Below are 27516 nucleotides of genomic sequence, written 5' to 3'. Positions count from 1 at the left end.
TCAATTCGTTTTTATGTAGGATGTAGCGTATATGTGTTGTATGGATGTGTCTATTCGAAAGCAAATGGTTGATCAGTCATTCTATGTCAATTGAAAAAAGAAACCCTTTTGTTTTTTCGCTCTTTACAATAAGTTAAAGGTGCCTGAAATGCTCGCTTTCTTTTTTGTTTTTAAATAGAAACGCATCAATCAAGAAAACGTTCACCGAAAAAGAGAGGAAAAAAAAAAAAAAAAAAAAAAAAAAAAAAAAAAAAAAGGAGAGAAAAGCCCACCATAGATTGGTGTTGGATAAAAAAGATTTTATTATCCTCTTTATTAAGAGGCTTTTTGGTGGCCTTTTTGCTAATAAAGATGACTTATTTTCTATTAGATATTATACACAATCAATTTATTAAAAAGTTTCAAAAGGTCGTGATTTGTATGCGAGGCTAAATGGTCGGAGGTCCTTTTTACAGTACTTTTAACTCGTCATTTTTATTGGACAGTCAACAATTTTTATTTTAGACCAATTTCATTTATTTTTTTAGATGAAAATGTAAACCAAACTACTTGAGATAAGGGCCGCCCTATTCATGTCTCTCTCTACCCTACCTTAAAACATGGCTTGCACCCAACACCTTTCTGGAGGGGGGCGGGAAGATGAGGATTCCGAGTACTTGTCAGTCAGCCCTTCCACTTTCTGACGCTTTTAACAATTATCAATGAATGGATGAGGTTGAATATCAAAACCTTTGTTGGAGCACATCGTCATCTAAATAAAGAAAAAAAAAAAAAAAAAGAAAGTTGTTCAGCATTTTGAATGACAAAGTAAAGTGTGCGACTGTTCGACTAGTAAAGATGATGTTTAGGGTTCAGTTGTACGTCCTTGGATATTTACTAAACAACTCATGAACTCATTGAAACTCCAAAAATACTTTACCACTTCATCCTAAAAATAATTGCCAAGTGAATTAAAAATACATATCGTTGTAAACGTCAAAAATGGAAGCTAAAATGACTTGTATTATTTTTTCCTTTTGGAAAAAAATGGGATTTTTTATAAACCAGAAATAGAAAATAGAACGCGCTTTCAGCCGTTGTCTTTTTTCCGTTTAAATTTTTCTCTACCAACACGAACGCACGGGTAACAATGGATTAGTTTCAAACATCAAGTCAGTCGAACGGTGGAGGTGATGCCAAGAGGGTAGAGGGAGGAGTGGGAGGAGGGGAGGTGGGGGGACAGTTTCTGCAGTCTGCCCTATCTTTTTATTTTTTATTTTTATTTTTTGTTTTGGCTGTCATACGCTGTAATACATGGAACAGCAGCGGCAGCAAGTATAAAAAGTAGACTCTCCTCAGTAAGAGGGCGAGGAGAGCCCAAGCCAAGCCAAGCCAGCCGAAAGAGAGAGAGAAAAAAAAAAAAAAAAAAAAAAAAAAAAAAAGGAATGTCCCCCTTCTCTCAGCTGGCCCCCTAGAAACTGAAATCGGCCGTTTCTTTTGCATCTCGTGGTTTGTTTTAGTATTTTTCTTCTGACCCACCCCTCACACAACCACCACGGCGGGCGGCCGGCCAAAATAAAAAATTCTCTTGGTTTTCGACGTGGGATTTTATTTTTTGGGAAGCGAAATTTTTTCCTTTCGCCCTCCCCTTTTCTTTCTCTCTTCTTTTTTTTCTTTTGTCTTTTCATATCAAATCAATATGGGTTTAAGTACTGAAAATAGACAACGCGTAAGTATCGCTTTTATCTGGGAATTTGGAGGGGAAAAATGGGCTTGAAAAGATTTATTTTTTTTGTCGCAAGAAAAGATGGAAAAGAGGAGTTTGGAAAAAAAAAAAATAGAAGAAAAGAGGACAATAGCCCTTTGAGAGAAAAAAAAAAAAGAAAAAAGAAAGAGAAACACTATCTAACGAAAAACCGTATCATGTAGGCCGCTGTTATCATTAAAGAGCTTGGTAGAAACTTTAGCGAACTCCTTGAACTTGTCATACTGGGTAATCAACCGAATGATCTTTCAGGTGATAAAAAGTCAGCTGCCTCCCACGGCAAGACCGCCGCTGCAGCATCAGCCGCCAACCCCACCAGCCCCAGCAGCCATTCTATGAAACAAAGCGCTCAACGTAACCAGCCTGCAAAGAAGAAGGATCCTAATGCTCCTAAACGTAATCTTAGCAGCTACATGCTATTCTCACAATCGATTCGTCCTCAAATTGTACGAGAAAATCCTGAATTGTCGGCAATTGACACGGCTAGATTGATTGGTGAAAAGTGGAACGCATTGAGCGATAAGGAAAAGAAACCTTTTGTTGAAAAAGCTGCACAAGAAAAGGCTCGATTCGATAATGAGATGAAATTGTACAATGACGGTTTGTCTTCCCCTACCACCACCGCCGCCGCTGGAGAGAGCCCAAGCCCCAAGACCACCACTGCCCCTTCTGCTGCTGCTCCTGCTGCTCCTGCCAAAAATATGACTGCTTCTAAGCCCGTAAAAGGAGAAGAGAGCAATAAAGAAAACAAGACCTCCTCCAAATCATCAAGCTCGTCTGATGTGCCCAAGCGTAAGCATACCTCGGCCGACAGTGGTAGCAGTAAGAAAAAGTCAAAGAAACATAGCTCCAGTAAACATTAAAGGTGACATCTTTTGTCTGTACAAATCAACCATGATGTATGCGATGATAGATTTCTTTTTACTTTATAATAATTGAGTCTATTCTTTATATCTTTAATGCAACAACATTCCATTGTTTCAATCCACTTCTTTTTGTATAGTCTCTTTGTTCCCTTTTTTTTCATTTTTTTCCTTCTTTCCCTGCATAATAAATTTATTTCCATACCTGCGTTTATTTGTTGTGTTCCTGTGCATTGTGTTATCCCTCCCTCACGCCCCTCCCCCTTGGTCAAGCATGTTGGCTCATTCTAAACGATTTGGACTTTTTTTTTCATATCACCTGTGATATATATCAAGCCATCTTTTGTATAAACGGTCAAAAAATGTACAACGAATGGAACGACTACAAGTTTTTTTTTTATTTCAGATAGTTGGCAAAGGCTTTTGTAACATTGTAAAGCAACTCCCTTCAGTCGAGCAGTGATTATCATGGGTAGTCTGTCCATAGCTTGTCGGCAGACTTTTCAACATTGACTGCAGCAAGCTCTGTGTCACCCGTGAGATATGTATTCGTCGATAGGAGCGTTTTCATCTGCAGAATGATCTGTATTGGATGCATCTTTTGCAGAAGCGACTGCAGCATCGTCCATCCTGTCTTTTTTGCCGTCCAATGCTTCCTCTTTCTTAGCATCAGGTCCTTTCCTATCACTGTTCTTGTTTCCCATCATCCTTCATTTTATCCTTATCCGCCTCATCATCGCTATTTATACCCGTTGCTGTTCTAACTGCTGCAGCAGATTCTTGTTGTTGTTGTTGTTGTTGTTGTTGCTGCTGCTGCTCCTTGCTTTTTTCTTCCGTGTCCTTCTCCTTTTGGAGCTTTTGGTACACCGATGGTAAATTTTCTACTGCAATTGTATCAGTGAGTGTTGGATACAGTTCATTACTACAAACAAACAAACAAAAAAATAAAATAAAATATTTATGAATATCTTCCGCATGCTTGTCGAGGGAGAATGGATGACCTTACGTTGAGCATACAACAAATTTCTTGGTCGTGGCTTCGGATAGTAATGGACGGAGCAGCTTGAAAATCATACTAACAGCATCATAAAGTATGCTCATAGAGCGCGTTATCCATCAATAAGAATCGCCTGTCGTTCACCATAGATTATTTCCTCTTACCTTCCCCAAGAAGGAACATTAACAAAAAATTTGATGGCCTGTATGTCAACCCCCACCCCCCCCCCCAATTGATTTAGTACAATTGACTAGAGACGAATAGACAGCTGTTTCTTACCAAAAATTCTGGGTAGTCATCTTGCATGATTTTTATGATTTCTTTCGTGGCTGCTGTATTCTCCTGAGCACCTCACTTGGCGACAATGGCAAACGTACGGCGGCGCCATTTGTAGCGGCACTCTGCTGGGTTGTTTATCTCGGTCCATCTTGGGGTTGATGAAGTAGAGGAGGCATCCCGCTTTTTTCCCAATGAAATGTAAGTTACTATCTCTATCTAGGCTAAATGACAACTGCTATTTTCTTTCTTTTTTTCTTTTTTTTTACTTCAATTGTAGAGATAGATTAATCGTCTTCCTGAGGAATGCTTTCTCCTCTTAGACACTTTCTCTGCTTTCTGTGTTACTTCCTTCAGTATTTCTCCTCACTATCCATATCAAAGGATAGTTGTGCGCGTTGTTTAGATACTGAGATGCATCCAATGTCATATAGCTCTCTTGGAACGGGCAGAATCTCATCAAAATAATCTACGAGGGTAGAATGGCTCGTCATCCTTTGTCTGATCCAATAAGGATAGCACGATTGTTCATCCATGACTTGATGTAAAAAAGAGAAAGCTTCGTTAGCTTCAAATAGATCTCTTGTCGTTATATGAAATATTCAGGCTCTGTTCTGGATATTGCTCTCTATCACGATCAAGGTTGTACGTGTTTTGTTGCTGTTCCATCATTTGTCTAAAAGTGGAATTGCTGATTCAGAAAAAAAAAAAAAAAAAAAGAAGTAAAGATAGCGTCTTTCACTCTATAATGCAGCTGACTATCCCATAAAGATATGACGTGGGCTTTCCTTTTTGATTCTGAACAAGTCCATCCAGAGGGCGGGTGCTCAACCTGCTCTATTGATGCTTTCAGGCAGTCTCATTGAGTTGTACTCCTCCACGTTCATCATAACGGCAACTTCATGTGTCATTTTTCTACATCTATTGTTATCCATTTCAACAAGTCTTTGTCTTTTCGATGTTTGTTTCTGATTGGACAAATTTCCCTGGAATGATTTGAATAACAACCTTTGATTGTTTTAAAATATTGCTTTACTAAATCACTTTTTTTTGTTTCGTTATCTCTCTACTCAACAAAAAAGTCCCTTCTTTTCTCCAAAAAGATAACTTTCTAAATCAAATAGACATTATTATGCCGGCAAAAAAGAGCCAAAAACAAGGAACCATTGATCTGTCACGAACGCGTCGTAGTGCGACCAAGGAGGGAACAAAGAATAAAAAGCCCTTACTCGATGACAATGTCATACAAATAGGTGAAAAGGATAGAGAAACCTTGCTACCGAAGAATAACGGCACGCCAAGTAAGAAAAAGAACCGCATCCAAAGGCGATTCGACAAAAAAAAAGAAAGACAGTAATGTCACTCATTGTGCTTTTCTTTTTCTTTTGGAACAAAAAAGTACATCAAGAGCATCTTACAGAAACCAACAAGTTACTACGAGCCTTTGATTTAGATTATACATATGGACCTTGTATCGGCATCAGCAGACTCGAAAGATGGGGTACTTTGTAACGGAGACGATACGTGCACAAAGAGATGGATAGATATACATAGACAATGACACTCATCCATGTTTTCTGTATAGAACGAGCTGAGAAACTAAACCTGAACCCGCCTCCAATCATCAAGGACATCTTGACAAACGATACGTCTGGAAAATATAAGCACTCTTTATTTCATGAATACAGGGATATGATGTAACCCCACTACTATAGCGCAAATCGTTTATAAAGAGGGAAAAATATACTTTTATTACTTTCCTTTGAACATGACATCAACATTGTGTCAAACCATCAATGAAAAAGCTTTTTGAATCTCACTTTTCTAGACACTTTTTTTTGCTGCATTAAAAAAAGGTCGCGAATAAAAAGCAGAAAAGAATATAAATACCCTTACGCTAAGTCGAAAGCAAACGATATTATTTTTTTCATTTTTTTTTGCTAACGAAGATCTCTATAAAATACAATAAAAAATGAGTCACCCTGAAAACCGCAAGATCGCGCATGCTGAAGCTGCTTTGATGGCCGGCAAGCCCTACGAAAGATCTAATGAAGGACACAATCAAATGTATGATAACTTCTCCGACTTGAGAGCAGAACACGAACGTACAAAAAATCATCATAGTGAAAGCAAGCAATCCCGTGGTCAACGCATTGATCAAGAATTAGAACAAGAAGACAAGCAAATTATCCAAGAAATGGATGAACGCAAGAGACAAAGTCAAGAAGATTCGCAATAGACATGCACTCTCTTTTTAATGGAGCACGGGGAAACACCCATGTGATTCAAACTTTTTGTATCATAATTTAACAAAGTCAAATCTCACATTGTAAATAGTATACATGTATCTATCCATATGTACTTGTAAATGGTAAATAAAAATATCAAAAAGAAGAAAAGCTGCTGCTTCGGTCTTTTTTTTTTTTAAAACTATACAGGGTAGGGTGAAGGATGCTAACATAGGAAAAATGACGGGTATTGATAAGTAAAGGAGGTGGTGACGGGGAGGAAGTGTAAAGGAAGAGTTTACAGCTCATGGTAGCCTTATTCGAGCTTCTTCAATCATCACAGCAGCTCTGAAGAAGAGGGCTCCTTTTTGATGGGTTGTTTCAATCTGAGAAACGGAATAATTAAAAACTTAATCTGTTGTTTTTTGTTGTTGTTTTACAGAAGCTTTTTAAATCGGTTTCCCTTTTTACGCTTATATTCATCTACTGCAAACATGATCCGAGATTTGCACCGTTTTCCTCGGGTGCATTTTCATAGGGAAGCTGTCTGTGCCTCACCCTGGTATGACATTCCGAGCCAGATGTACATGCCCCTCTATGTACTTTTTAAATGAAGCAAAAGAGCCTTTGTCTACGTAATTGACAACCTGATAATTGCCTTGGTAATGAAAGTTAGAGCATAACCATATGACCCTGCCCCCCCCCTCCCCCGCACTTTCGCTTCTACGTCGTTCGTTAGGTCATGGGCTTTAGACTTCTATTTTTACAATTCAAGAAAAAGGGACAATAGGTCACATTGCTCACCCTACGAGTATGGAAAAAGAAACTTGCTGGGAAGAAACCTGAAAAGAATCAGAAGAGAGATATTTTCTTTTCGAGTGCCACCTTGAACGCTGTAACAGACAAAGCAACAAGCAATGTCGTGTGGCCAATAAAATACTAAAATAGGTGAGCCAACGGCAACTAGGCTTATTGGACGCTCCCCAAAATGACACATAACTCAATAGCTAAACTCTAAGTAGAACAGAGCCCGGGAGCTACTGTGACATCACTGGCATAGAACCAAACCTTGCCTTTGCTTGAAATCTCTACAATTTATATCGCGTATTGCTTGGGTTCTTATCAGATTACTAGCAAAGTGTGTACCACTTTTCCCTTCTATACTCATTCATTACCAGTGGGGGAAAAAGGAGAACCGTGGCTGTCCACTGCGATTCATTGAACGAGAATTCGTCACTCAAGGTTTATTCTCCCCAATAAAAGACTGTCTTTGCCATCACTTTTCGAAAGAATGGTCCGTTACTCGTTCCTCATTTGAAAATGTATGGGATTTCCCTCAAACAAAATACATTGGGAGGATATAGCAGCACACAGTCCAAATATGCTGTTCGAAACAGCTTTGGATAACTTGAGCGCGTTCAAATGGCTATGAATGTGTTTAACATCTATGTGTATTTTTCAACTGCTGCCAAGAGAAACAATGATGTCCCAAGCTGAAATGTAACTTTCATTTCATTGGCTGCAACAAGGAATAATTACAGAAGGTCAGTGCTCCAACCCGTGCCCAAAAGCAACCATCGTGATTGTTACACTCATGCTTACACACAGCCCAAGGTAAGAAACATTCGTTCTGATAATGTTGAGATGTAATTTTCCCGAGGGAATCTAAACCAAATAAAGAGGCTAAATTTAAAGGCAATATGGGATCATTACCATCATGGGGTCACTCTATATAAAATTTCGTCTTTTTTAGTTTAGGTGGTGCGTTATTAATGATTGCAAGGGATAACTTTCAATCTTCTAACCGATAACAGTCCAAAGTCTTGCCAACGAGGAGATGGGCGTTTGTGCAATATTTGTGCCATTTTTAAATAGGAAAAACGCCCATTTTTTAAAAGTAATGGGTCCCTCTCCTAACAGTTTTAAGTGAAATAACAATAATTAAGAAAAGAATTAGGGCGTTTTTTCTTTGACTGCCATGTAAATAGTAGAAAAAACTAAACTTGGATAACCACCAACCATCAGATGATATGCAGATTTGGCTTTTTTGTTACACTTTCTTGCCTTTTTTTTTTTTTTTTTTTTAAATATATCTGTAACTTTCTTACAAGGGCATATAGAGTCGTTTTCCCGCCTTTTAAAAAACATGTACATGTTTTAGTAAAACATAAACAATAGGTCTTGGGTCCTTCCTAAAGTCAAAATATTTACATGTTTGGACAATCGATCAAAAGGAAGGGCTCCCCTTTCGGCCCCTGTCCATTTAAACAATCTCAAAAAATACTGTCTGTCCTGATAAGGGGGAGATCCTAACCTAATATAAGAACCTAAAAAAAAAAAAAAAAAAAAAAAAGTTCTGCATTAAAAGAATGAAGCTTGTTAGCCTTCTTCTTGTTTTGGGTACACAACAACGATGAGCAAAGATTTTCTTGCAAAAAAAAAAAAGAAAAGAAAAGAGGTAGGCACACCAAACACAGACACAAGACAAAAGAGGACGTGTAACCTACTACGTATATTATTTTTGTGTCTCTTCGTATTTAGTATACATGATATGATAACAAAGAATGCGCTCAAATTGAATTTTTCTTTTTAAAAAACAGATAGAACTAAACTGCAAACTATTGTAAATAAGTTGGTTCAATTTAGAATTTTGGCGCCAAACTCAAATGCAAAGGAGTTCAGTGCTTATGCTGCAAAGAAAGGGAGGGAAAAACGTATGGGTGCTATTTAAACAAATAGCACTAATTTCTGTAGTAAAATTGCCCTTCCAAGAGACTAAAGAGAAAGGGTGTGTGTGTGTGTGTGTGTGTGTGTGTGTGCGTGCGTGTGCATAAAATAAATTGTGTTGTATTTCTTCATAAAGTAAGCCTCCCATGATAAATGCTTTTTTGTGCTTCCTTGTGCCTACTTGCCCGATAATAAATAATAATCTGATCAAACTATTCCCAATATAAATAAGATGCCAATTTTTCGGTAATTTTGTAGTTCCCTTTCTTTCCTCACTCCTTTCACTTTGAATTGATTTCCTCTAACTGACACTCATACTCCCTTCCTCTTTCCCTGTTCAATTGAAACAAAAAAAAAAAAGAAAAAAAAAAAGATAAAACGAACATACGTCTTTATCACAAAGGAATACCAGCCAACAGCTAAACAAACAGTATTCAGACACACATATATACCCCCCTCGCCGCTCAGTCGTCAAAAAAAACCATAAAGCATGTCCGTCATTAAGCCAACAACATCTTCCTCTCCTTCTATTTTATTGTCAAAATCAAACACAGTAGACACCTTGGCCAAGAAAAAGCTGGCCACCCACCCTCACCATACTATGAACAGCAGTTATAGTCAATCCATCATGACAGCAGCACTTCCAGCTACTAGTAGCCGTCAGAAGAAGAGCAGCAGTACTTCTTTGAGAAGGTCTTCTTCCTCTTCTTCCGCCTCTTCCTCGGCTTCTCTGTCGACTTGCTCTACTTCTTCATCTCTCTTAAATGCCTCATCTACGACTGTTTCAACCTCTTTATCTTCCTCTGTAATGGATAACAAAAAGTATTCTTATAAAACGTGTCCAATGTGCTCTGAGCGTTTACTTGTAAGAATACATGGTGCCTTTGTACATAAATGGATTAATCTTCACTTTGCCAACAGGCATCATGAATGGATGCATGTCGTAGTCAATCTTCATTAAGAAAAAAAAAAGCCAACAAAAACCTTTTCCCCCATCACCCTTACCCCATTTGTAATATTGCATTCAAAAACAAAAAATAACTTTTGTAAATAATTAATACCCCTCTCCCATTGATTCCTTTTCCATTTGAAACAAACAAACAAACAAAAAAAAAAAAAAAAAAAAAAAAAGAAATGGACATCTTTTATCACACTTCACTTATCATTGCGCATTTCTCTGTCTTCTCCAACATATCATCGTATTCAAATGATGATGACACTAAAAAATCAATAAAGACACAATCCCCCAGTTATTTCTTTTTATCAGCTTTATTTTACTTAGTCGTTTTTAAATACCCAACAGTCAGCCTACTACTACTATAACTTTGAGTGCAATATATCATGCATTATGAACTCTAATACATCTCTATCTGAACTATGTACAAATTGAATGATGCATATCGTTGTTGTGCCGTTACATTGTACATTTGCATACTTTACTTATTCTTGCGTCTTTTGTTCATAATGAGAACTCTTGGATGATGACTGATTATTATTCAAAGTATGAGATGCAAAAGAAGAGGGTTGCTGTTGCTGTTGTCTATAATAATGGGCCAGCCTTTCTTTCTCTTCTTCAGCTGACATAAAAGTAGAAGATGACGTAGGCGGGATACGGAAACCACCGGCATCTATTCTAGGTCGCTGTTGTTGTTGTTGTTGTTGTTGTTGATGATGGTGCACTTGTTGTTGGAATTCTGAATAAGGTCGATAGTACGGATATTGTTGTTGTTGCTGCTGCTGCTGCTGCTGCTGATATTGACGATGATACAGATGGTGGTAATCTATTTGAAACTGCTGTTGAGAATTCACAGAAGTTGATGCTTTAGTAGGATCATGAAAGCTAGTACTGCTGGATTGCTGCTGATGGAGCAACGGCGATTCAAAAACAGTTTGGGAATGTGTCGATAGAGGCGAACTAGTAGTGACAGCTGCAGCAGCAGATGACGGTTCCGGTGAATGAGGCGGGTCGTAACTCATGCTAAGATGGGCAGTGTGGTGTTGTCCTTGATGGGCGGGTATATGTGGAGGAGGAACTGGCAAATTTTTATGATCGCTAATACTACTATGGATTGTGCCTCTTTGTGCTGCTGCTGCTGTTGACGCTTTTCCTGCTTTTTCTTCATAAGCAGGTGGAGGTGCCTCGTATGCCGCCGAATCGATGCCCACTTCATTCTTCGTCTTCAAATCTCCTGTACTGTTGACCAAAGAGGGCGAGACGTGGGATGTTTTCGGAGGTAAAGGCGGGGGTATCTCATCATGAGCTGTTGTAGGCGTAGTAGGTGTGTTAGCTGTACCCTCTTCTGTTAGACGTCGAGGTGGAAGAGCAGGCGGTACCCTCTGCTGTATCGGTTGCTCTGAAGCAGCAGGAAAGTCGCCTGTTGAATCATCACTTTTTGCATGGCTATGACTAATGCTACTGTCATTGGAGACAACGGATAAAGCGGTGACGCTGCCGTTGCTATTGGCCAAAGTAGGTCGTTCATCTTCAGCCAAGGGTTTCCATTGTTGAATAGCATTCATAGCATCCGCTACAATCATTGCTGCCTCAGCTCCTTTAACGTAAGGCTTACGCTGAATAGGTGATAGACGTGGCTGCCCTGCTTTGATCGTAGGCTCTGTATCAATCAGATCCGTCAAATATTTGCCAAAGCCAGCAATTAAAGCGGTCTTTTCAGCAAATTCGTGCATGGCATTGAAACGAAGATAAAATGCTTCTTTCAACGCAAATCGCTTAAAGTCAGCCAGATCAAACTCACTTTCAACAGTATCTTGTGTCAGTGAACGTAATTCTTTCTGAAATTCAGTAAGCTTGGGTGATTTAGGACTCGATTTCTGTAAATTGGCAATACGAGCTTGAAGAGTGCGTTTCTTTTCTCTTTCATCCGCTAGCTTCTCTTCTCGTTCTCGGATAGACTTGATAGCATGACGGTATTGCTGGTATTTGGCTGCTCCACCAAGTATAAAAAAAGTCGTTATGAACTATCCTTGAGTTTACTGATACACATACACACACTTGATTAGGGTTTTTTTTTGTTTTTTTTTTTTTTTTTTTACCTGCAAACTCTTGTTCAATTTCAATCTGTTTATCTAATAAACGACACAACTTATCGCCCACTAGATCCTGTATATAGAATATGCAGGATGGGGATGACGGGTTTAATATAAATAATATGCAAAACATAACATTGTCTTTCGTTTCCACCCTATTACCTCTAAATCTCTGCTATTATCAATCGTTTCCTCTGCCACTTCTTCTTTAACCCACTCTTTCAAGGCTTTGATTGTTTCAGACTGTTTATAAGCCTTTGTCCGCATTGTTGCCAAATCATTCCGTTCTTGGAAAATCCACATTGATAATGCCTTCGTATCTTGCTTTTGCAACGGGTTATTTTTAGCAATTTGGGAATGGACATCTGCTTTGAGTTTGCCAATGGAGAATTGCAAATCTTTAAAGTTCATATTTCTAAAAGACGCTTGGAGGAAGACTGTGGGATAAAGAGTAGAAAGAAAAAAAAAAAAAAGATGATTTCTTTACTTTACAAATGAGGAACTGTTAAGTGCTACGAAAAGCTTGTTACTTTTTCTTTTGGGGCTTTTTATTTCATGGTTCATGTGACAAAGTAGAAGGATGATGTGTTACACATCACGGAGATCACAATTTATTTAAAACTTTAGCTCATCAAGGAATGAAAGACGCTCTTGAGTGTAACGATAACCTGTAGGTACATCAGGCGTAGGAGGACCGGCTGTGACATATTTCTTGTAAGGGTCCTGAAGAACATAGAAGGGTACAGATTCATATACACAATGAACAGCTGTTCCGACATAGTTCACCATAATTCGATAGTGGTAAAGACCCGTGATATCGTCTACTTGCAGAGGGAAAAGAATAGAGCCTCTATTTTCATCCGTATAGAGAGCTAAACAAAATTTTCCAAAACAATGCTGTTAGTTTAGCCCATTCTTATAAAAATAGCTATTAGTTCCTTCAGGGGGGGAGGGAGGGGGGAATCTGCTTACTGATATTTTCACCGATGATATGTTGATTGTGTTGAGTAGCGTTCAAAATACGAATACGGGTAATGATGTCAGGCGGATTGGAGATACCTTGGTCCACTTCCCATTTCACTTCTTGAAGAGAGCCGACAGGAATTGCCATACCGGGAGTTGTGGGGTAAGTGATGCGGAAACCTACGCAGTAGTCAGGGTTGACACGAGGAGGATTGTAACCGTACTTCATGAGAGCTTCACCCAACTCAGCTCTACGCTCAAGATGGGTTGCAGCTGCCGAGACGACACTGAGACCGGCAATAAAGTACAATAACCAATGTAGCTTCATATTAAGAAGGAGTATAGTTAATATAGAAAGGAAAAAAAAAAAAAAACCAAGTTAAAATGATTGAATTACTCTTCATTTTATAGGATGGACGCGCTAGAAATAATATTTGGAAAATGACTAGCATTCTTTAAAGCCAAGTGAAGAACAACTTCTTCTCCAGTAGATAAAATGTAAAAATAGAAGAGTCCTTGTTTCTCTTCGCCAAAAGGTTGTCATTAGCGTATACATTGTTTTTTTCTTTCTTGGCTGTATTTGGCTCGCTAAAGACAGATAAGCCGCCTAAAAACGTGAATTTGTGCAGCGAAATGTTGGCATTGCATATTTTAACGTTACATTACTTTTCAAACAGTCGCTTTAACAATCAAAAAAATACTCCAGACCGATTACTTAGATTGTCTTTTTATTTTGCTTCTGCAAAGGAAGCTCTACTAAGCGGACAGCAATGGAGCCTAATTGCTTGTAAAAGCTTGGAAGGTTACCTGCTCGTTCTAGCTCAATACAAGGTCTTTTTTTTTTATAAAAAAAAAAAAATTGAGAAAAAGGCTTAAGCATCTGCAGATCCCAGGTGATAAGTGAGATCATAAAAAAGATGATAAACACAAAAAATAGTTTATAAATAGCAACTTACAAAAAGGCAAAATGAAAAGAGATAGACCTTTTATTAATGGCTGATCATGATGCAGATGAGGTAAAGGAATGATAACTGTACAAAAAATTATTGTTGCCGAGTACTGCAATTAGCTTCTATGTTTTCTTTTGCGATCTTTTACTACTTCCATTGACTCCCACATAGCCTCTTCTTCTTCCAATTCCTCTTCTTCTGCTGTTTTCACTTTAGGCACAGGGTATTCATACTCTTCATCTACTAGTACACAGGTTAAGCGTTGTTTTAAGTAAGCCTTGTTTAACATTCGACGATAAACAGTGGTAGTTTCGTGTTCTCTTAAAAATCGATCCAAAGATACACTGACCATGACAGGTTCGCTGGAATGTCCCTTTTTATCATCATTGTCCAATGTTGGCTGTGGTACTGTGATGACATCTGTAACAGAGCCAGTAAATCCTTTGAATAATGCAGCTTTTTTGCCAGTACGAATATCGATCATGCCCACTGTACTAGCGGTATCCGAATAAACTACATGGTTGAGATCTGTTCCGAGACAAAGAGCTCTTAATGGGTTCTTTCCAATTTCTGCATTGATACATGGTCGACGTCCTTTTTTCGTGTCATATAAACGAAACTAAATAACAAAAGGTCAATCCATCTGTATAAGTATTTTTGTTCCTGAGTTCCCGCTCCGTCCCTCCCAAAAAAAAAAGTCTTACTTGGTGATAATGGGTGACAACCGCAATTTTCGTGGCGTCTTTATCCACAAATTGAAAATCATGGATCCAGACCGGTTGTCTCAAGTCCAAGAAATCATTTTGAATATTTTTAGCTTGGAAGATCATGCCTTTTGCTTTTGTGTTCTTCTTTTTATGAGCTGAAGTATTTTGATGAGGTCCTGCTGGGTTCATATCAGTTTCCGCTGCTGTTGTTGTTTCTTCTTCTTTTTGTTTCATGAGAACATCCAAATCAAACAGAGTCAAATCTCTCTCTTTGCCACCTATGCCAAAAATATTAGTTTTGACAGGATGTGCACGCATTATTTCCAGGTCAGGTCCTAGTTCAGCAATCGATTGTGTCTCATTTACATCATCTACATCAAGTGGTGTATAAGATAAATCTCCCGTTGAGGTGCATACACAAAGATGGCTATCCCATCAGCTAGTTAGCATTTTTTAACCTTCCTTTGATGAATGTAAAATTCTGAAATACTGTACTTGTTATGAATGGAAACACCAACAAAACGTCCTTGTTCTTTTTCTAAACCAACATGTTTATTCTTAAATTCTTTCAAAACTGTTCCATTTTCGGGTGATAAAAATTGTATCGAGCCATTTTGTCGAGCCACTATCAACTATAGCAACAAAAAGTAACAGTGACATTAGTCAAACGAAAAAAATCCATGAAATATGTTATTAACTATACCACTTTGGTGTCGTTCAAGGTGGCCCACATCATCTTTTGAACTGCCAACTCTTTACTGACTCGACCAAAAACGCCTATCAATGGTTGAAGTGTGTCTTCTTTCTTTTCTTCTTCACCGTCTTCACTTTCTGCTTTTTTGGCACGTTTTGTACGTTTTTCTTCAATTTTTGGTGGAAAAGCGATCCCTAACCAAAAAGAAGAGGGGTTTGCATGTCGGTTTTTTGTTAACAATCATTCAAATTAAAAAGACGAAACCAAAGAGTTTACATTTCACTAAACCACTCTCATCCCCTGTAAAATATCTCATTTTGTTACAAGCTGTCAAATAAATAAGTTAATGGAAGGAAGGAATCGATGAGTGATGCTTTGTATAATTTATGATGTTGAAATCAAAGTCAGTCACAATAAAGCTTCTTCAAGCCACTTGCATTTTGTCTCGTACCTCAAATTGGGTAATGCAAATGTACAATTCAATTTCAGTTTATGACCCACTGACCATTTGATTTTTAGTTTTTTTTTTCCGCTCTTTGACATCTCAAAGTAAAACAAAATGGCGAAAGGAAAGCAATCTGGTGGTAGTAAAGGAAAAGGCTCCGGAGGTGATGTCATTATAATTGCTTAAAAAGAAATTCACGCGACTTTTCAAGTCTTATATCAAAAAACTAACAACGACAATATAGATAGCAAGAATGATGGCAAGTTGAAACCAGCCAACAGTATTAAAGTATGCGTTACAAAACATACACATAACAATGATATAAAGGAACGATTACGTTGCCAAATTGTTCAGTAGGGTTAAAGCTGTTTAAAATATCATGATAGGTTCGACATATCCTGTGTGAGAAGCACAGTAAGGTACATCAAAAACGCCAGTTAACCTCAGATTCAGCATGGATTTCTTATTTTTTCTGTATTATTCTTAGGCTATGGAGGCCTTGGCTAAGATTAAGGAAGAGAATATGAGATTTGACAAGGCAAGTATATAGATGATGTGCGCATCACACATTAGGGTAGAGTCGTCTTAAAATATTGCAAGCATTTACCAACGAGGCAAAATGAATACAGGTCGCTGAAATGTACAGTGAAGATAAAGCCAAGGCTGGAGGTAAACAGATAAAGCTAAACAAACATTACACTCGTATAAACGGACGGTATGCAATTGGTATTGACATTTTTTTCTTTTGGTTCTTGGGAAATGAAAGGCTCTCTTGGTTGGATGAATCGTGGTAGTATGGTAGGTGCTTTCCAAGATGCAGCTTTCGCTTTACAACCCAGCACCTGTGACAAGCCTATCTTAACTGATCCACCTGTTAAAACTCAATTCGGTTATCATATCATCATGGTGGTGAGTATTTTTTTAAAGCGCCTTTAGTATTTCTTGCTCTCAAGTTCGACGCTGAACAATTTATTTCCTTCATATACTAGGAGGATCGTAAATAAAAAGACTATTAATGCAAGTTTGAAAGTAGATAAAAATACTAGCTTTTCAAAAAGCCCCCATAGAAACGCGTCTATTTTCTGCGCTGTATATCTTCCAAGTTGGTTTTCTTTTGTTAGAAAAAGATTTTATTGATAATGATGTATAGGTTCTCCTGTTCTGATGTACAAATTAACTGATCTGTCTATAAGTGTAGTATATAAGTTCATCATGGGTTTTTTTAATCGGTCAGAACGGTTAGGAGCTGTATTCACAAAAGTGGGCTTATTTTGACTCCTAAACGATACAAATTAATGTCATCCAGCGTACATTAATCTAAGAGTAAAACGCCTTCGTTTTGCAGTTGTTGTTGTTCTCTCTTAACTTCTGTTTGAATTGTGGTTTTATATTCTCTTGTAGCATTGGGATGAACACCATTGATGCCTAGCGCAGGTCGAGAGAAGCCGAACCAACCGTACTTGTACATGAATTCATTTGCAAAGATTTCACCGAAACCCAACATAACGCCATTGAAGAACGGCAGAATGAAATTGATGGCGGTAGCTTTTAAAACCCATACAAACATGGGATGACGATACCAAGGGTCTCTTCTTACCAAGATACCGTGTGTCTCTGTTGTTGCTGGTGAGGCGGACATGTGTTTTGAAATGACAAAGAAAGGTCGAGTTTAGCAACAATTCGGTGCAATGCAAAAACTCGCCTCAGCTTCTTATGCGGCTAACGAATTGATGAGTTGAAAAAGAAATTATAGCCAATCAAAGGGCTCCAGTTGAATCTATTGAAGCGTGTCCTTCATTCAGTTCCTCTTATTTTGAACTTGTTAAACACTTCTCATCCATCATTTCCCATTTCCACATAACCATTAGAGATGACCGCCTATGTAAGTTTACCGACTTCGCTATTAAATTGAAAAAAAAACAATTATGTATACTGAAAGCTGAGCTTCTTAATAAATTGAAAATTTCTAGAATGAGTGGTTGTCAGGTACGCCCGTGAGCGCTCCTATTCCCACATCGTTATATCCCATTGCAACCCTCGTTACAGTTGCAGCTGGACTTGTAACTGCTGGTACCTTTATCATGTAACTACACAGAAATTCTATACATAATACGAAGGCTATATGGGAGGTTTAACGGAACTTATGCTTTAAAATATAGTCAAGGTCATAAAACGCCACTTTTAAAACAACTTCAGACAGCCATCATCTCATCCATATTATTAGGTTTTGGAGCTATTTTTGCTTCCAACGCTGCCGGTGTCTACCTTTAAACAGATCTATATATATGTATACCGCTTTATCAGCCTTAAACCAACAAAGTCTACAGATGAACATTCGGTCGATAAAGTTTAAATGAAATAAAAGCAACTGTAAAAAAAGAAGGGATATATTGTTACATTGTAAGTTAGGAGAGCAAAGTCAGTGTGTCTGTATTTTATAGATACACATATCGTTGTATTTTAAAAATAAGGGGAGCTCAGTTGAATGTATTGTCTATTTGCCTTCTTTTTTGCACTTATTATGTCTGTCTAATTTTGAATATAAGGAGGGATACGGTTTTTTTTGTGCCTTATAGTACGTTAACCTACGCTGGTTTGTTTTGTTTCTGGTTTTTTTCTGCGGTTTAACGTTATTGTCGTCTTATATATCTTTCTTTTTCTTTGAATTTATCTCGATACTTACTTGTAAGATCACTTTTATGGCGTCTACAGATACGACGAGCGCAACAGCTGCTACAATTCAACTGAACTCAATAGAAGAATGCCTAGTGATTATTCTAATAGCATTGCTATCAATGATTTTGGTCACTTTATTCATCATACTGTACAAAAAGAGGAGATATTTCTTGAAAGAAAAAGACACACATGTATGGCATGATTTTGTAATGCTCGACAGTCCGGAACACATGTTTGCATTGAAGAATAGTGAAAGTTTGTCGTTCGATCAATCAAGAAATCAACAGCAGCAACAGACATTGTTACATAAGCAACGCATCATATCAAACACAAGCTCTAATGTCACAAGAGTTGATCAAGAAATGATAGAGAAGGACAGCTTGGATTATGAGAAAACGCACCCAAAATCGCCTCCACCTGTTTACCACGTCTAAGGGTCTAAAAAGCGAGCAGTAACAATCGGTTGCATTTCGGCTTTTTTATTTCCCTTCCATTACTTTTTTTTTTTTACGTTTCCTTTTTCTTTACATATCTACCATATATACTATTACGCCTCATATTTTCAATTCATATATACCTTCACTTCCCTATGCATAATTGCTACTATGGATCCAACCCAAATACCGACTCTAATAAAAATACAGCAGAAGTAGATCTTATAGATCTAGCTGACTCTGCCACCAATGTTGTCAATTCTGCTGCCACGTCTAACATTGCAATCACTCCTGCTGTTTTTGACACGAACAGCAACAATATTAGTTTAACTAGTGCTTCATTCGCATCCGACTACATTTCTTCTTCATCCAATGACGTAACAGCCATAGCAAACCCATCTGACAGTTCAAAATCTCAACCTTTGCAAATCAACATTTCGTTGGCTGAACTAATTTCTGATCAAGAAGATCAAACAGATTTATTCCATCTTCAAGAATATTTACATCGTTCTAACGAAAGATTCAACCAACTCCTGAACCAGGTCACTGCCGCGAGAATGTATTACCAATGTGTAATGAACGCCTATCGATAAGATTTATTATATCTATTTTTCACATTTGAGCATCACAGAAAATGTGTATATCCTCGTACTCCCACATGTTTATAACAGCTCTTTCAAATTATACCATTTACAAATATCGTTAGGAAACACTTTGTTAAGGTTGAAAGAATAAAATATCTTTCTTCTTTTACAATCAATCGCTTTATTATAGCTCATTACCAATGGTAACCCAGTAATCACGCAGATTGTTTTTTCGACCAAAAATTTCCAAATACTTTCCATTAGGTACTAGTTCTTCAATCAGCTCATATAATTCTTCTGGCTTTTGACTTTGTCCTCTTCTTTCTGAGAATATGACATCAGATCCAACTGAATGTCGACAGTTAGGGGGATCATCGCCTTTTTTACCCACTAGGCATGTTTCTTTTGCATGCTGTAAGTAATAACCATGGCCTTTCGCCATACGTCGATTGACTGTCTGTTTCACCCAAGTGATATCATCCACATATGTGTATCCCCATCTCTCCATAAGCTCAAATGCTTTGGCGTACTTATTGTTGATCACCCAAATGAATAAGAAGCCATTTTTTTGTAATTTGGGTATAGGAATGGATTCAATACAAACATCAGGCAGTTGTTGATAAGCGATTGCAACACCTCGAGTTGGCGCATGAGTGGCTAATTGCCATGGTGGATCGGTGACAATAACATCAAACTGAACTTCTTTCGCTAGCGACTGTTGAGAAGGTTTTTTTTTTTCAATAAACATACAAATGTAACAAAATAGAAACAAGAACTTCTCTTCTCTTTAAACTCACATCCCAATCAAATGTCATAACGTTGGCCTTGATGGGTACACACCACTCAGGCGCTTCAAACTCTTCAAGATCTAGATTGAGGTAGAGCAAAATCAGTTACAAAAACACCAAAAGTAAGTAAGTTCGCTGCAAGTTTAGCTGCTAACCTTGCTCCTCGACATCGTCAAGCGTTGTTTTTGTGCCTAGTCGTTCCTCTAATTGTTCGATTTCAGTCTGTATCGCATCTATCTGTAGTTGTAATTCAATTTCTCTTTTCAGTAAGCCTTTTAAGGTCTTGTCAGTAACTGTATCTTCATGTAGATCGTCAACACCATTACATGAGAGAGGCGTTGACTCCCTCGAAGACATAACGTACAGTTCTTGTTGAGGAGTGAGTTATTTCGGTTTTGTGAAATGCACGAAAAAAAGGAAGTGCCTGGTGTTGAAAAAAGCGCGTATGGCGTGACTTGACCAAAAGCGCGAACAGAAAGCAAACTCCACTTTTCCCTGTGATCAATTTACTTTCTTTTGGATAAAAGGAAATGACTGTATCTTGGTAGTGAGTATGTTACGTTACTTTATATAATCCGCCTAAAGAAGTAGTTGATCGAATTCGGTCTTTTTATAGAGTATAGCAAACACCTTTGAATCCACAAAAAAAAAAAAAAAAAAAAAGTGAGAGAATAAAATAAAAACGTAGACACGGCCAGAAATTTGTATTTCCAAGATGATTTATTTGCCATTATACTTCGTGATATGATATTTTCTTGATCATATGTATAGTAACTTTGAGCCATGCTTAATTTTCTATACATTATCTTAAGAAGAGTAACCTTAAGTCGCATGAACCATCACATATAGATAAATTAAAGTGAATTAATAGATACTTAGCTACAAAATACACTTGATTTCATTCATGCATCATTACTCTACCTAAAACTGGGCAAATTAACCTTGATTATCAAATACACAGATTCAATGTTTGATATACAAGTATAATATTATATTCTACTTGTATGATGTTAATACTTGTGATTGAAGACAAAAAAGCATATTCGCTCTGACAGTAGCGTTCGAGGATATGTATTGCGGTACAATCAACTTCTTACATCATGTTTCCTTTACCTACATGATATTTTCCTGAAACAAATTTCTGTTGGATTTTATGAATTCATCAGATTTCTACGTTCGAAAATCCTTGTGGTGGTTTTGTGGATACATAATAGATCTAATCAGCCATGAGATACATTTTACCATCAGCTTCAAAAAGAAGCATTATTGTAGGTTAATTAGTGACAAACAAGGCTGAAATTAGAAGTGCCCAGCAATTTTGTTTGCAACTAGCAATTGTTAAGCAAGTCAGACATTGCACATCTATAGATGACAAGAGTAGCTTTGGACTGTGCTTTTTGTACTTTAAGAAGATTATAGTATCATACTCGATTATGACCAGCATAGATTCATCTATTTATACCGCTGGACTTCTCTTACAATAGGTGGAAGAGTGCTTACAGTAGCACGAGACATGCAATGAACACCATTCAATCTTCTATTATAAACTGCGATGGCGCAGTAGCAATATGTCCTTTAGCTCTTTCATTTAGGGTTTTTGCAACTTGATAAGTATTGTTCGGTTTATTAGTTCGCTTCTAATTCATTCAAAAGAGTGAGGCTAATCATATTTCGGCAGTTATTGTCTATGCTTTTAATCCAGTAGATTACTTCAAATGGATAGATGGTTGTACTATGTTGTAATTTTAATGCTAATGTCTCAACTTCACATTTATATTATACGTTGTAACCCGGTAGGCTATCTGCACCATCATAATCAATTACTGTGATAATTCTTTTATAGTAAACTTGATCATGTGAGGAGATACGCCTTAGTATTGCTACTTATACGAAGAACACGTCGTCGTCTTAGTCGAACCTGACAATCTAAACCCTTAGTTAAAATTGCGATCCCATACAAACGCTGCCGCTCGATAAATTTATGCTCAAAACAATGAAATATCTCGGTCAGTATTAGAGAGGTTGTTAGGCGTAGCCAACACAGTTAGAATTACAGTCTCTATTTTATAGTACTGCCTCAGTTACAGTTGACAGCTCTTATGAATGAAAGTAAAAAAGCCTCACATTAAGGCTCGCTTGTCCTGCGACAACTCGGTTGTGATCTTCAATTTCAAAAATTTGATTGGACGTTTATTTTTCTGTACCTCCAGCTTCTTACTTTAGCGTAATGCAGACACAGTTTTTAGCTTTCTGGCTGGTACCTTATTTTTTGATAAATGGTCGATTCTATTACCTTTGATCCATATCAACACTTCTTTCTTTGCTCTTCTTTACACTTTTTGCAAATTACACTTTTATAACTGCAAAATATGCTGACACTCAAGCCTATCTTTGCTTTTTTCAGTTCCTCCAGCAGTAAAAATGCTAAACATGGTAAAAAGCAGCAGCATATCCGTAGGGAACAACTGCAAAAAGAAGTAAAACCAGCTATTGCTGATAAATCGTCTGGCAAGGATATAACAATAGAAGAGAGAGGAGAGAAAATCGGAGTAACCCATCTCAAAGTTGACAGTGAAACTGCAAGCCCAATCACCGAAAGATCTTCGGTATCTATTAATGAAGCGCTGTCGGTTGTATCAGCAACTGCTACAGCTACTGGATCAGCAAAAGACAGTAATGTCTATAAAAACTATTCATCTGAACATGTTAAAGTCGAATTCGATCAGTCGCGTCACTTACTGGAGCTGGATTTCTTTCAACAACAAGATTTGGTAATGTCTTTCCCTCAATTTGATTACCTTCTAAGAAAATCAACAATAGTTGGTTTCGAGCCAGAGCCAACCGATGCTGTAAGCCGTGATAAGCCCGCTGCTCGTAGATTTTCGAATATCAGCGATAAACTTACAATGAAAGCCATTCGTAGAAAGATATCAGTTTATAATAAATGGCAAAGTAATTCTAGCAGTAGCAATAACGAACAACAGCCACTTCATAGATCAAAATCAGCACCCAATCTAGCATAAAAGAATGCTCTTACAGTTTTATATGTATGCATGCATGTATTGCCCATAAATCCCGTTGATTCCATAACGAAAAACATATTTATTACTTTTCATCATTTTGATAATAAATAATTTAGATACAGGCTTAAGCGTTCTATTATATGACAGAGAAAACCTGATATTTTATCAGAAAGTGTTACATTCTTTTTGAGCATGTATTACTAACAAAAAAATCAATCTACAAAAAAAAAAAAAAAACGGCAATGGTGATGAGAATCTTTATACTGACATGAATTGTTATAACGAGCTTTGAAATTTTACGTTAAAGCAACATATGGAATTACATACAAGGACTCTTTCTAGATAGTGATCCGATATGCGTAGGTATCTGATGTGTCGCTTTTTCACACCATGCGCATTACAGCTGGTAACTCATGTCAGTTGGATATAAAACTTAATAGACTTTTTAACAAAAAAAAAAAAAAAAAGCGTAAGGCGTAAGCAATTGCTATGTACCCAACGTTATTAAGTCTAGGTACAACTATGATGTTTTAACAGATAGCATCTTTGGCTACTTTTTTCATCTTGATAGACCCCTATTACTGTAGTTCTCTGCATAAGTTTATGTCATATGTCAAAGCGGTGCTGGCAGCTAGTATTACGTTGTATCGAAGAATAAATGACAAGAGAACTCATCAACCTTTATTGACTCTCTCCAAAACAATAATCTAATGCGGCTCTGGCGGACATTATAACGATTAAGTAATCCTTCAACTACATCGGAGGGATGACAAAAAGAACACAATCGTCATAATTCTACTATATACATCATGAGCAAAGAACAGTTAAGCTTGACGAGTAAATAGCCACGATTTAAGAATAATACTAAAAAAAAAAGACGAAAGAAGCTATCTCCAGTAATATTCAAAATTTTGACTGTATTAGAACAGCTTGAAAGGTGCATTAAAGTAAGGTAATAATAAGATATCGCTTCGTTAACGAACTACTAACGTAGCAAATGATACCAATGTTCACTCTGTCAAATTTGTCACATTATGTTTGTTGCTAGGCTGTGTAACTTTTTATATTATTGACGTGCTGTAATAAATTGTAAAGCATACTACTAGAGTCCTCTAAAGCTGTCATATCATAAAGACTGGCAAATCGGATGCTGTGCTTGTACTTTGAATGAGCACATATGTCACAGCCTCTTCATGCAAAGTAATGAGGAAGCATCAGTTAAACGTTTGCTTTTGCTAATCATATTGTATTCATATCATGACCTCCTGAGCAATTCTCTTCAAGATTACTATCAACATTTCGTGTTTGAGCAACGTTTTTTTAAATTAAATTGACTACCGTAATTGTGTTACCTCACTTGCAATAAAGATGCAAGTATTTCTGAAGATGCGCATATAAAATGCTGCATTATTACTGGCTGAGAAATTAAGGAACGAGGACTTTTTTTATTTTTTCTTTTTTGAATACAAACATTCAGTTTGCTGTGAACGCTCCCCTCTCTGATTTTCAGTGTATAATAAAAGGACTAAAGGAGACTCATTTCACCTTACAGTTTATATCAATTATCCGTCAACGCTATGTAAACGTCGCATTTTGTTCGAGAAACACACACCGGCCTCAGCGTATTTAATGGTTCGTTTGATTGAAGATCCCGTGTTTTCTTTGGCTTATGTAATGATTTTTCCAAATTGAAGGCTAATGGCGTCACAAAACTCTTGCATTGTCTTGAGTTGATCAGATTGTTGTGCACAATGCTTTGAAAATGATGTGTATGCTGCGCGGTATATCGTGTGCAAGGTAGGGTCGTTAAATTCATCCAATGTCATAAGGTGCCGTTGTTGCTGAGTGAAAAAATTGGCCAACGCAATAATAGGTTGTAATGGTGTTGACATATGCTTTGCAATTGAATCAGCGTTGTATATGTAGACGGACTTTGCCCAAGGATGACAGTACAGAGTGTAAAAACATTGATCGTCTGCTTTCGTGAACGTTTCTTTAAGAAACTGCGTCCCTGAGAAGCCTTTTACGTTGAATACGACCAATATTGGTACAATGGTTGTTTCTTCGAAAATGTCGAGACAATAGCGAATGGCACGGGCCATAAATGGTTGGTTCACTTTTTGCTGGATTTCGACAATCACTGGTGGAAGTTCTTTTGTCGGTGTGCTGCGGGGAAGTAAACGACATCTGTTTTTCGTCCATCATGTCTGTCACATGGGCCAACGTAATATGCTTCACCGCCTATTCCCTTGCCAACCACTTCTGCAATGATCATGTTCTTCAATTGTGAATCTTGCAATAACAATTTGCTCGCCAAATCTGTACCAGGTTTAGCAGGCAAAGCAGTCATTAACATGTCGGTTATTTCATCACAATTCTCTTTGGTTGTATTTGATTCGCCTTTCTATTCCTTCTCCTTTGTGATTGTTATCATGGAGAAATAGGAATATAAAAAAGGGGGAAAGAGAATGCGTGTTTCTGTGTAACCTAGTTCCCGACCATCGTCAGTTTTGCGATAGTTGGGATAGTTGCGATAGTTTTTTTTTTGACTCATCGACCATTACATGGGCATATTGTTTCGACATTTATCCCAGCTGTGATATTTGTGGTTATTTGTAGTTGTGAACGCGACTTATAATTGATATAAACTGTAAGGTGAAGTGAGTCTCCTTTAGTCCTTTTATTAAACACTGAAAATCAGAGAGGGAAGCGTTCATAGCGAACTGAATGTTTGTATTGACAACAAAAGAAAGAAGGAAAGGAAAGAGATACAAAAAAAAGGAGCTAAATACTCGTTCTCAACCCGTACTAATGCAGCATTATATATGCGAATCTTCAGAAATACAAGATGACGTGTACAACTGTTATTATGATTCTATGATCATAATAACGAGTCAAATGCTTGAAAGTGTGTCTAATTCGTCTTTATTTATTATAGGAGGTATGGAAATACCACACCAGCATTTGTAAGAATGCGAAACAAAGCCTTTAAAATGACTTTTTTCTACACTGTTGCAGGCTTCCGTAATTCTTTTTGATAAATTGCCTTCTTGCAAAAACCTATGGCGCTTAACCTTGCTCTTTGCCACTGCCCAGAATTGTTCTATGGGGTTAAGCTCAGGAGAGTACGTAGGAAGATACACACATTTATACCCTCGATACTCAATATATTTCTTGATGTTTTCATGTGTATGAATAGGAACATTGTCCATAACTATGTAGTGTTCTTTCATATGAGGATACTTGTCCATTTCGTCCAGAGTTATTTTTAAGAAACTGATGTAATGGCCTGTTACAGCTCCTGAGCTTATGTATCCATCGGCCTTTCTCTTCTTGACAGGCCTTGGTTTTTTCACAGCGACTGTAATCAAGCCTGCAGCAGAAATAGCGCCCAATATAGACGCTGTGTTTGCTCTCGTAGTAGGTCTAGTAACAATGGCACGAGTACCTGTTTTCGACCATGCTCTTGATCGTTTCATATTTATATCAAAAGCAGACCCATCGAGAAAAACGCAATTCGTCAGGAAGTTCATGCCTGTATTTTCCCATTTACGAACCCATTCGCACCGTTCCTCAATCTTTTTCGGGCTGTTTCTTTCGATAGAATGAAAATCTGCTTTTTTCAACGAAAGGTTACATTCACTTCTCATAAAGTTATAAACAGTGCTACGCGAAACTTTATGATCGTTGAACCGTTTCAATAAATGCTCGGTAACTTCAACAACAGAAGCAGAGGGATTAGCATCAATGAAGTTAGTAACAGTCTTTTTATGTTCTTCGGTAAGAATACCCTTGCGACCTACTCTGTTACAGCAGTCAAAAATACTATCAGGGCACACGCTGTATTGCTTAACCCATCTCTGTGCTGTTCGAATGTGAATGCCCAACTGCTTCGCTGCAGCTGATGCACTCATACACTTTTCAATCTTCAGGTCGAAAAATCTGACCTTATCCTGCACAGTATAGCGCACATAATTACGTTTCACTCTGGTCCCCTTCATATGAATGATTTCATCTTTTGGCTTGTCTATTCGCATTGGACAAGCCAAAGAAGATTTGCTGGAAGCTGCACTTTTCAAGTAATCAGCGTGAGTGGCAATTGTCTCAACAACAAACTCATTCTGATCGACAATGTAGTCCATGGGCTCAGGGCCACCATTCTCATCAACGACATTTCCATGTCCATCTTCAAATAAAAATATGGCACTCATCTTACAATGTGAAGTCTTGAAAAAAAAATCAAACAGATGACGATAGCCCTGCTTTTATATATGTATATTTTTTTTTTCAAAGAGCAAAGCGACATCGCTTCCGAAAATAAAGACTTCCATTTCTGAATATGCGAAATTGATTTCGATTGGCTGCGACA

The 27516-nt window shown here is 37.6% G+C and overlaps 16 protein-coding genes across 16 annotated transcripts; 7 read left to right on the top strand and 9 right to left on the bottom strand.

Annotated features, from left to right (window-relative positions):
- Positions 1 to 1404: 1404 nt before the first annotated feature.
- Positions 1405 to 2821, top strand: BDF20DRAFT_841301 (high mobility group box domain-containing protein). Its single transcript, XM_053079445.1, has 2 exons — positions 1405 to 1708; positions 1909 to 2821. Exons 1-2 carry the CDS (start codon positions 1679 to 1681, stop codon positions 2605 to 2607), a joined length of 729 nt encoding a protein of 242 aa, XP_052940134.1. The 5' UTR covers positions 1405 to 1678; the 3' UTR covers positions 2608 to 2821.
- Positions 2822 to 3191: 370 nt separating this feature from the next.
- On the bottom strand, positions 3192 to 4028 carry BDF20DRAFT_7021 (uncharacterized protein). Its single transcript, XM_053076076.1, has 4 exons — positions 3884 to 4028; positions 3769 to 3806; positions 3614 to 3682; positions 3192 to 3529 (listed from the first exon to the last, which is right to left on the bottom strand). The coding sequence occupies exons 1-4, from the start codon at positions 3908 to 3910 to the stop codon at positions 3292 to 3294; spliced, it is 372 nt and encodes a 123-aa protein (XP_052940133.1). The 5' UTR covers positions 3911 to 4028; the 3' UTR covers positions 3192 to 3291.
- A 984-nt stretch (positions 4029 to 5012) lies between these two features.
- On the top strand, positions 5013 to 5581 carry BDF20DRAFT_830963 (DNA polymerase delta, subunit 4; the record flags this gene model as incomplete). The annotated part of the gene is made up of 3 exons (XM_053078400.1): positions 5013 to 5181; positions 5280 to 5381; positions 5466 to 5581. The coding sequence occupies 3 exons, from the start codon at positions 5013 to 5015 to the stop codon at positions 5579 to 5581; spliced, it is 387 nt and encodes a 128-aa protein (XP_052940132.1).
- Positions 5582 to 9325: 3744 nt separating this feature from the next.
- On the top strand, positions 9326 to 9796 carry BDF20DRAFT_908710 (uncharacterized protein; the record flags this gene model as incomplete). Its single annotated transcript, XM_053083511.1, has 1 exon — positions 9326 to 9796. One exon carries the CDS (start codon positions 9326 to 9328, stop codon positions 9794 to 9796), a length of 471 nt encoding a protein of 156 aa, XP_052940131.1.
- A 303-nt stretch (positions 9797 to 10099) lies between these two features.
- Positions 10100 to 11887, bottom strand: BDF20DRAFT_6789 (uncharacterized protein). The gene has a single exon (XM_053076016.1). It carries the CDS (start codon positions 11521 to 11523, stop codon positions 10276 to 10278), a length of 1248 nt encoding a protein of 415 aa, XP_052940130.1. The 5' UTR covers positions 11524 to 11887; the 3' UTR covers positions 10100 to 10275.
- BDF20DRAFT_6699 (uncharacterized protein) lies at positions 11619 to 12396 on the bottom strand. Its single transcript, XM_053075993.1, has 3 exons — positions 12046 to 12396; positions 11890 to 11956; positions 11619 to 11829 (listed from the first exon to the last, which is right to left on the bottom strand). Exons 1-3 carry the CDS (start codon positions 12292 to 12294, stop codon positions 11714 to 11716), a joined length of 432 nt encoding a protein of 143 aa, XP_052940129.1. The 5' UTR covers positions 12295 to 12396; the 3' UTR covers positions 11619 to 11713.
- Positions 12301 to 13231, bottom strand: BDF20DRAFT_841268 (uncharacterized protein). The gene is made up of 2 exons (XM_053079444.1): positions 12856 to 13231; positions 12301 to 12755 (listed from the first exon to the last, which is right to left on the bottom strand). The coding sequence occupies exons 1-2, from the start codon at positions 13172 to 13174 to the stop codon at positions 12499 to 12501; spliced, it is 576 nt and encodes a 191-aa protein (XP_052940128.1). The 5' UTR covers positions 13175 to 13231; the 3' UTR covers positions 12301 to 12498.
- Positions 13232 to 13652: 421 nt separating this feature from the next.
- Positions 13653 to 15656, bottom strand: BDF20DRAFT_841265 (uncharacterized protein). The gene is made up of 6 exons (XM_053079443.1): positions 15474 to 15656; positions 15207 to 15364; positions 14999 to 15135; positions 14501 to 14930; positions 13803 to 14415; positions 13653 to 13679 (listed from the first exon to the last, which is right to left on the bottom strand). Exons 2-5 carry the CDS (start codon positions 15237 to 15239, stop codon positions 13912 to 13914), a joined length of 1104 nt encoding a protein of 367 aa, XP_052940127.1. The 5' UTR covers positions 15240 to 15364; positions 15474 to 15656; the 3' UTR covers positions 13653 to 13679; positions 13803 to 13911.
- Positions 15647 to 16800, top strand: BDF20DRAFT_6508 (uncharacterized protein). Its single transcript, XM_053075944.1, has 7 exons — positions 15647 to 15805; positions 15887 to 15930; positions 16029 to 16061; positions 16130 to 16180; positions 16272 to 16311; positions 16409 to 16551; positions 16632 to 16800. The coding sequence occupies exons 1-7, from the start codon at positions 15757 to 15759 to the stop codon at positions 16644 to 16646; spliced, it is 375 nt and encodes a 124-aa protein (XP_052940126.1). The 5' UTR covers positions 15647 to 15756; the 3' UTR covers positions 16647 to 16800.
- On the bottom strand, positions 16637 to 17329 carry BDF20DRAFT_841254 (outer membrane protein TOM13-domain-containing protein). Its single transcript, XM_053079442.1, has one exon. It carries the CDS (start codon positions 17279 to 17281, stop codon positions 16955 to 16957), a length of 327 nt encoding a protein of 108 aa, XP_052940125.1. The 5' UTR covers positions 17282 to 17329; the 3' UTR covers positions 16637 to 16954.
- Positions 17330 to 17433: 104 nt separating this feature from the next.
- BDF20DRAFT_841253 (uncharacterized protein) lies at positions 17434 to 18200 on the top strand. Its single transcript, XM_053079441.1, has 3 exons — positions 17434 to 17524; positions 17613 to 17725; positions 17802 to 18200. Exons 1-3 carry the CDS (start codon positions 17513 to 17515, stop codon positions 17911 to 17913), a joined length of 237 nt encoding a protein of 78 aa, XP_052940124.1. The 5' UTR covers positions 17434 to 17512; the 3' UTR covers positions 17914 to 18200.
- Positions 18201 to 18341: 141 nt separating this feature from the next.
- BDF20DRAFT_908703 (uncharacterized protein) lies at positions 18342 to 18752 on the top strand (the record flags this gene model as incomplete). The annotated part of the gene is made up of 1 exon (XM_053083510.1): positions 18342 to 18752. The coding sequence occupies one exon, from the start codon at positions 18342 to 18344 to the stop codon at positions 18750 to 18752; it is 411 nt and encodes a 136-aa protein (XP_052940123.1).
- A 768-nt stretch (positions 18753 to 19520) lies between these two features.
- Positions 19521 to 20481, bottom strand: BDF20DRAFT_908701 (MT-A70-domain-containing protein; the record flags this gene model as incomplete). The annotated part of the gene is made up of 3 exons (XM_053083509.1): positions 19521 to 20051; positions 20134 to 20204; positions 20280 to 20481. The coding sequence occupies 3 exons, from the start codon at positions 20479 to 20481 to the stop codon at positions 19521 to 19523; spliced, it is 804 nt and encodes a 267-aa protein (XP_052940122.1).
- A 2012-nt stretch (positions 20482 to 22493) lies between these two features.
- BDF20DRAFT_908700 (uncharacterized protein) lies at positions 22494 to 23147 on the top strand (the record flags this gene model as incomplete). Its single annotated transcript, XM_053083508.1, has 1 exon — positions 22494 to 23147. One exon carries the CDS (start codon positions 22494 to 22496, stop codon positions 23145 to 23147), a length of 654 nt encoding a protein of 217 aa, XP_052940121.1.
- A 1667-nt stretch (positions 23148 to 24814) lies between these two features.
- BDF20DRAFT_830954 (uncharacterized protein) lies at positions 24815 to 25503 on the bottom strand (the record flags this gene model as incomplete). Its single annotated transcript, XM_053078399.1, has 2 exons — positions 24815 to 25287; positions 25362 to 25503. 2 exons carry the CDS (start codon positions 25501 to 25503, stop codon positions 24815 to 24817), a joined length of 615 nt encoding a protein of 204 aa, XP_052940120.1.
- Positions 25504 to 26704: 1201 nt separating this feature from the next.
- BDF20DRAFT_804386 (uncharacterized protein) lies at positions 26705 to 27358 on the bottom strand (the record flags this gene model as incomplete). The annotated part of the gene is made up of 1 exon (XM_053076466.1): positions 26705 to 27358. A coding segment is annotated over one exon (654 nt), but the record flags the coding sequence as incomplete, so codon positions are not given.
- Positions 27359 to 27516: the final 158 nt, after the last annotated feature.

The sequence above is a fragment of the Mycotypha africana genome, assembly GCF_025528875.1.
Source record: "Mycotypha africana strain NRRL 2978 chromosome Unknown BDF20scaffold_1, whole genome shotgun sequence".
Classification (NCBI taxonomy): Eukaryota; Fungi; Mucoromycota; class Mucoromycetes; order Mucorales; family Mycotyphaceae; genus Mycotypha; species Mycotypha africana.
Note: the sequence above shows the minus strand (reverse complement) of the source record. Positions and strands in the feature narration are given on the sequence as shown.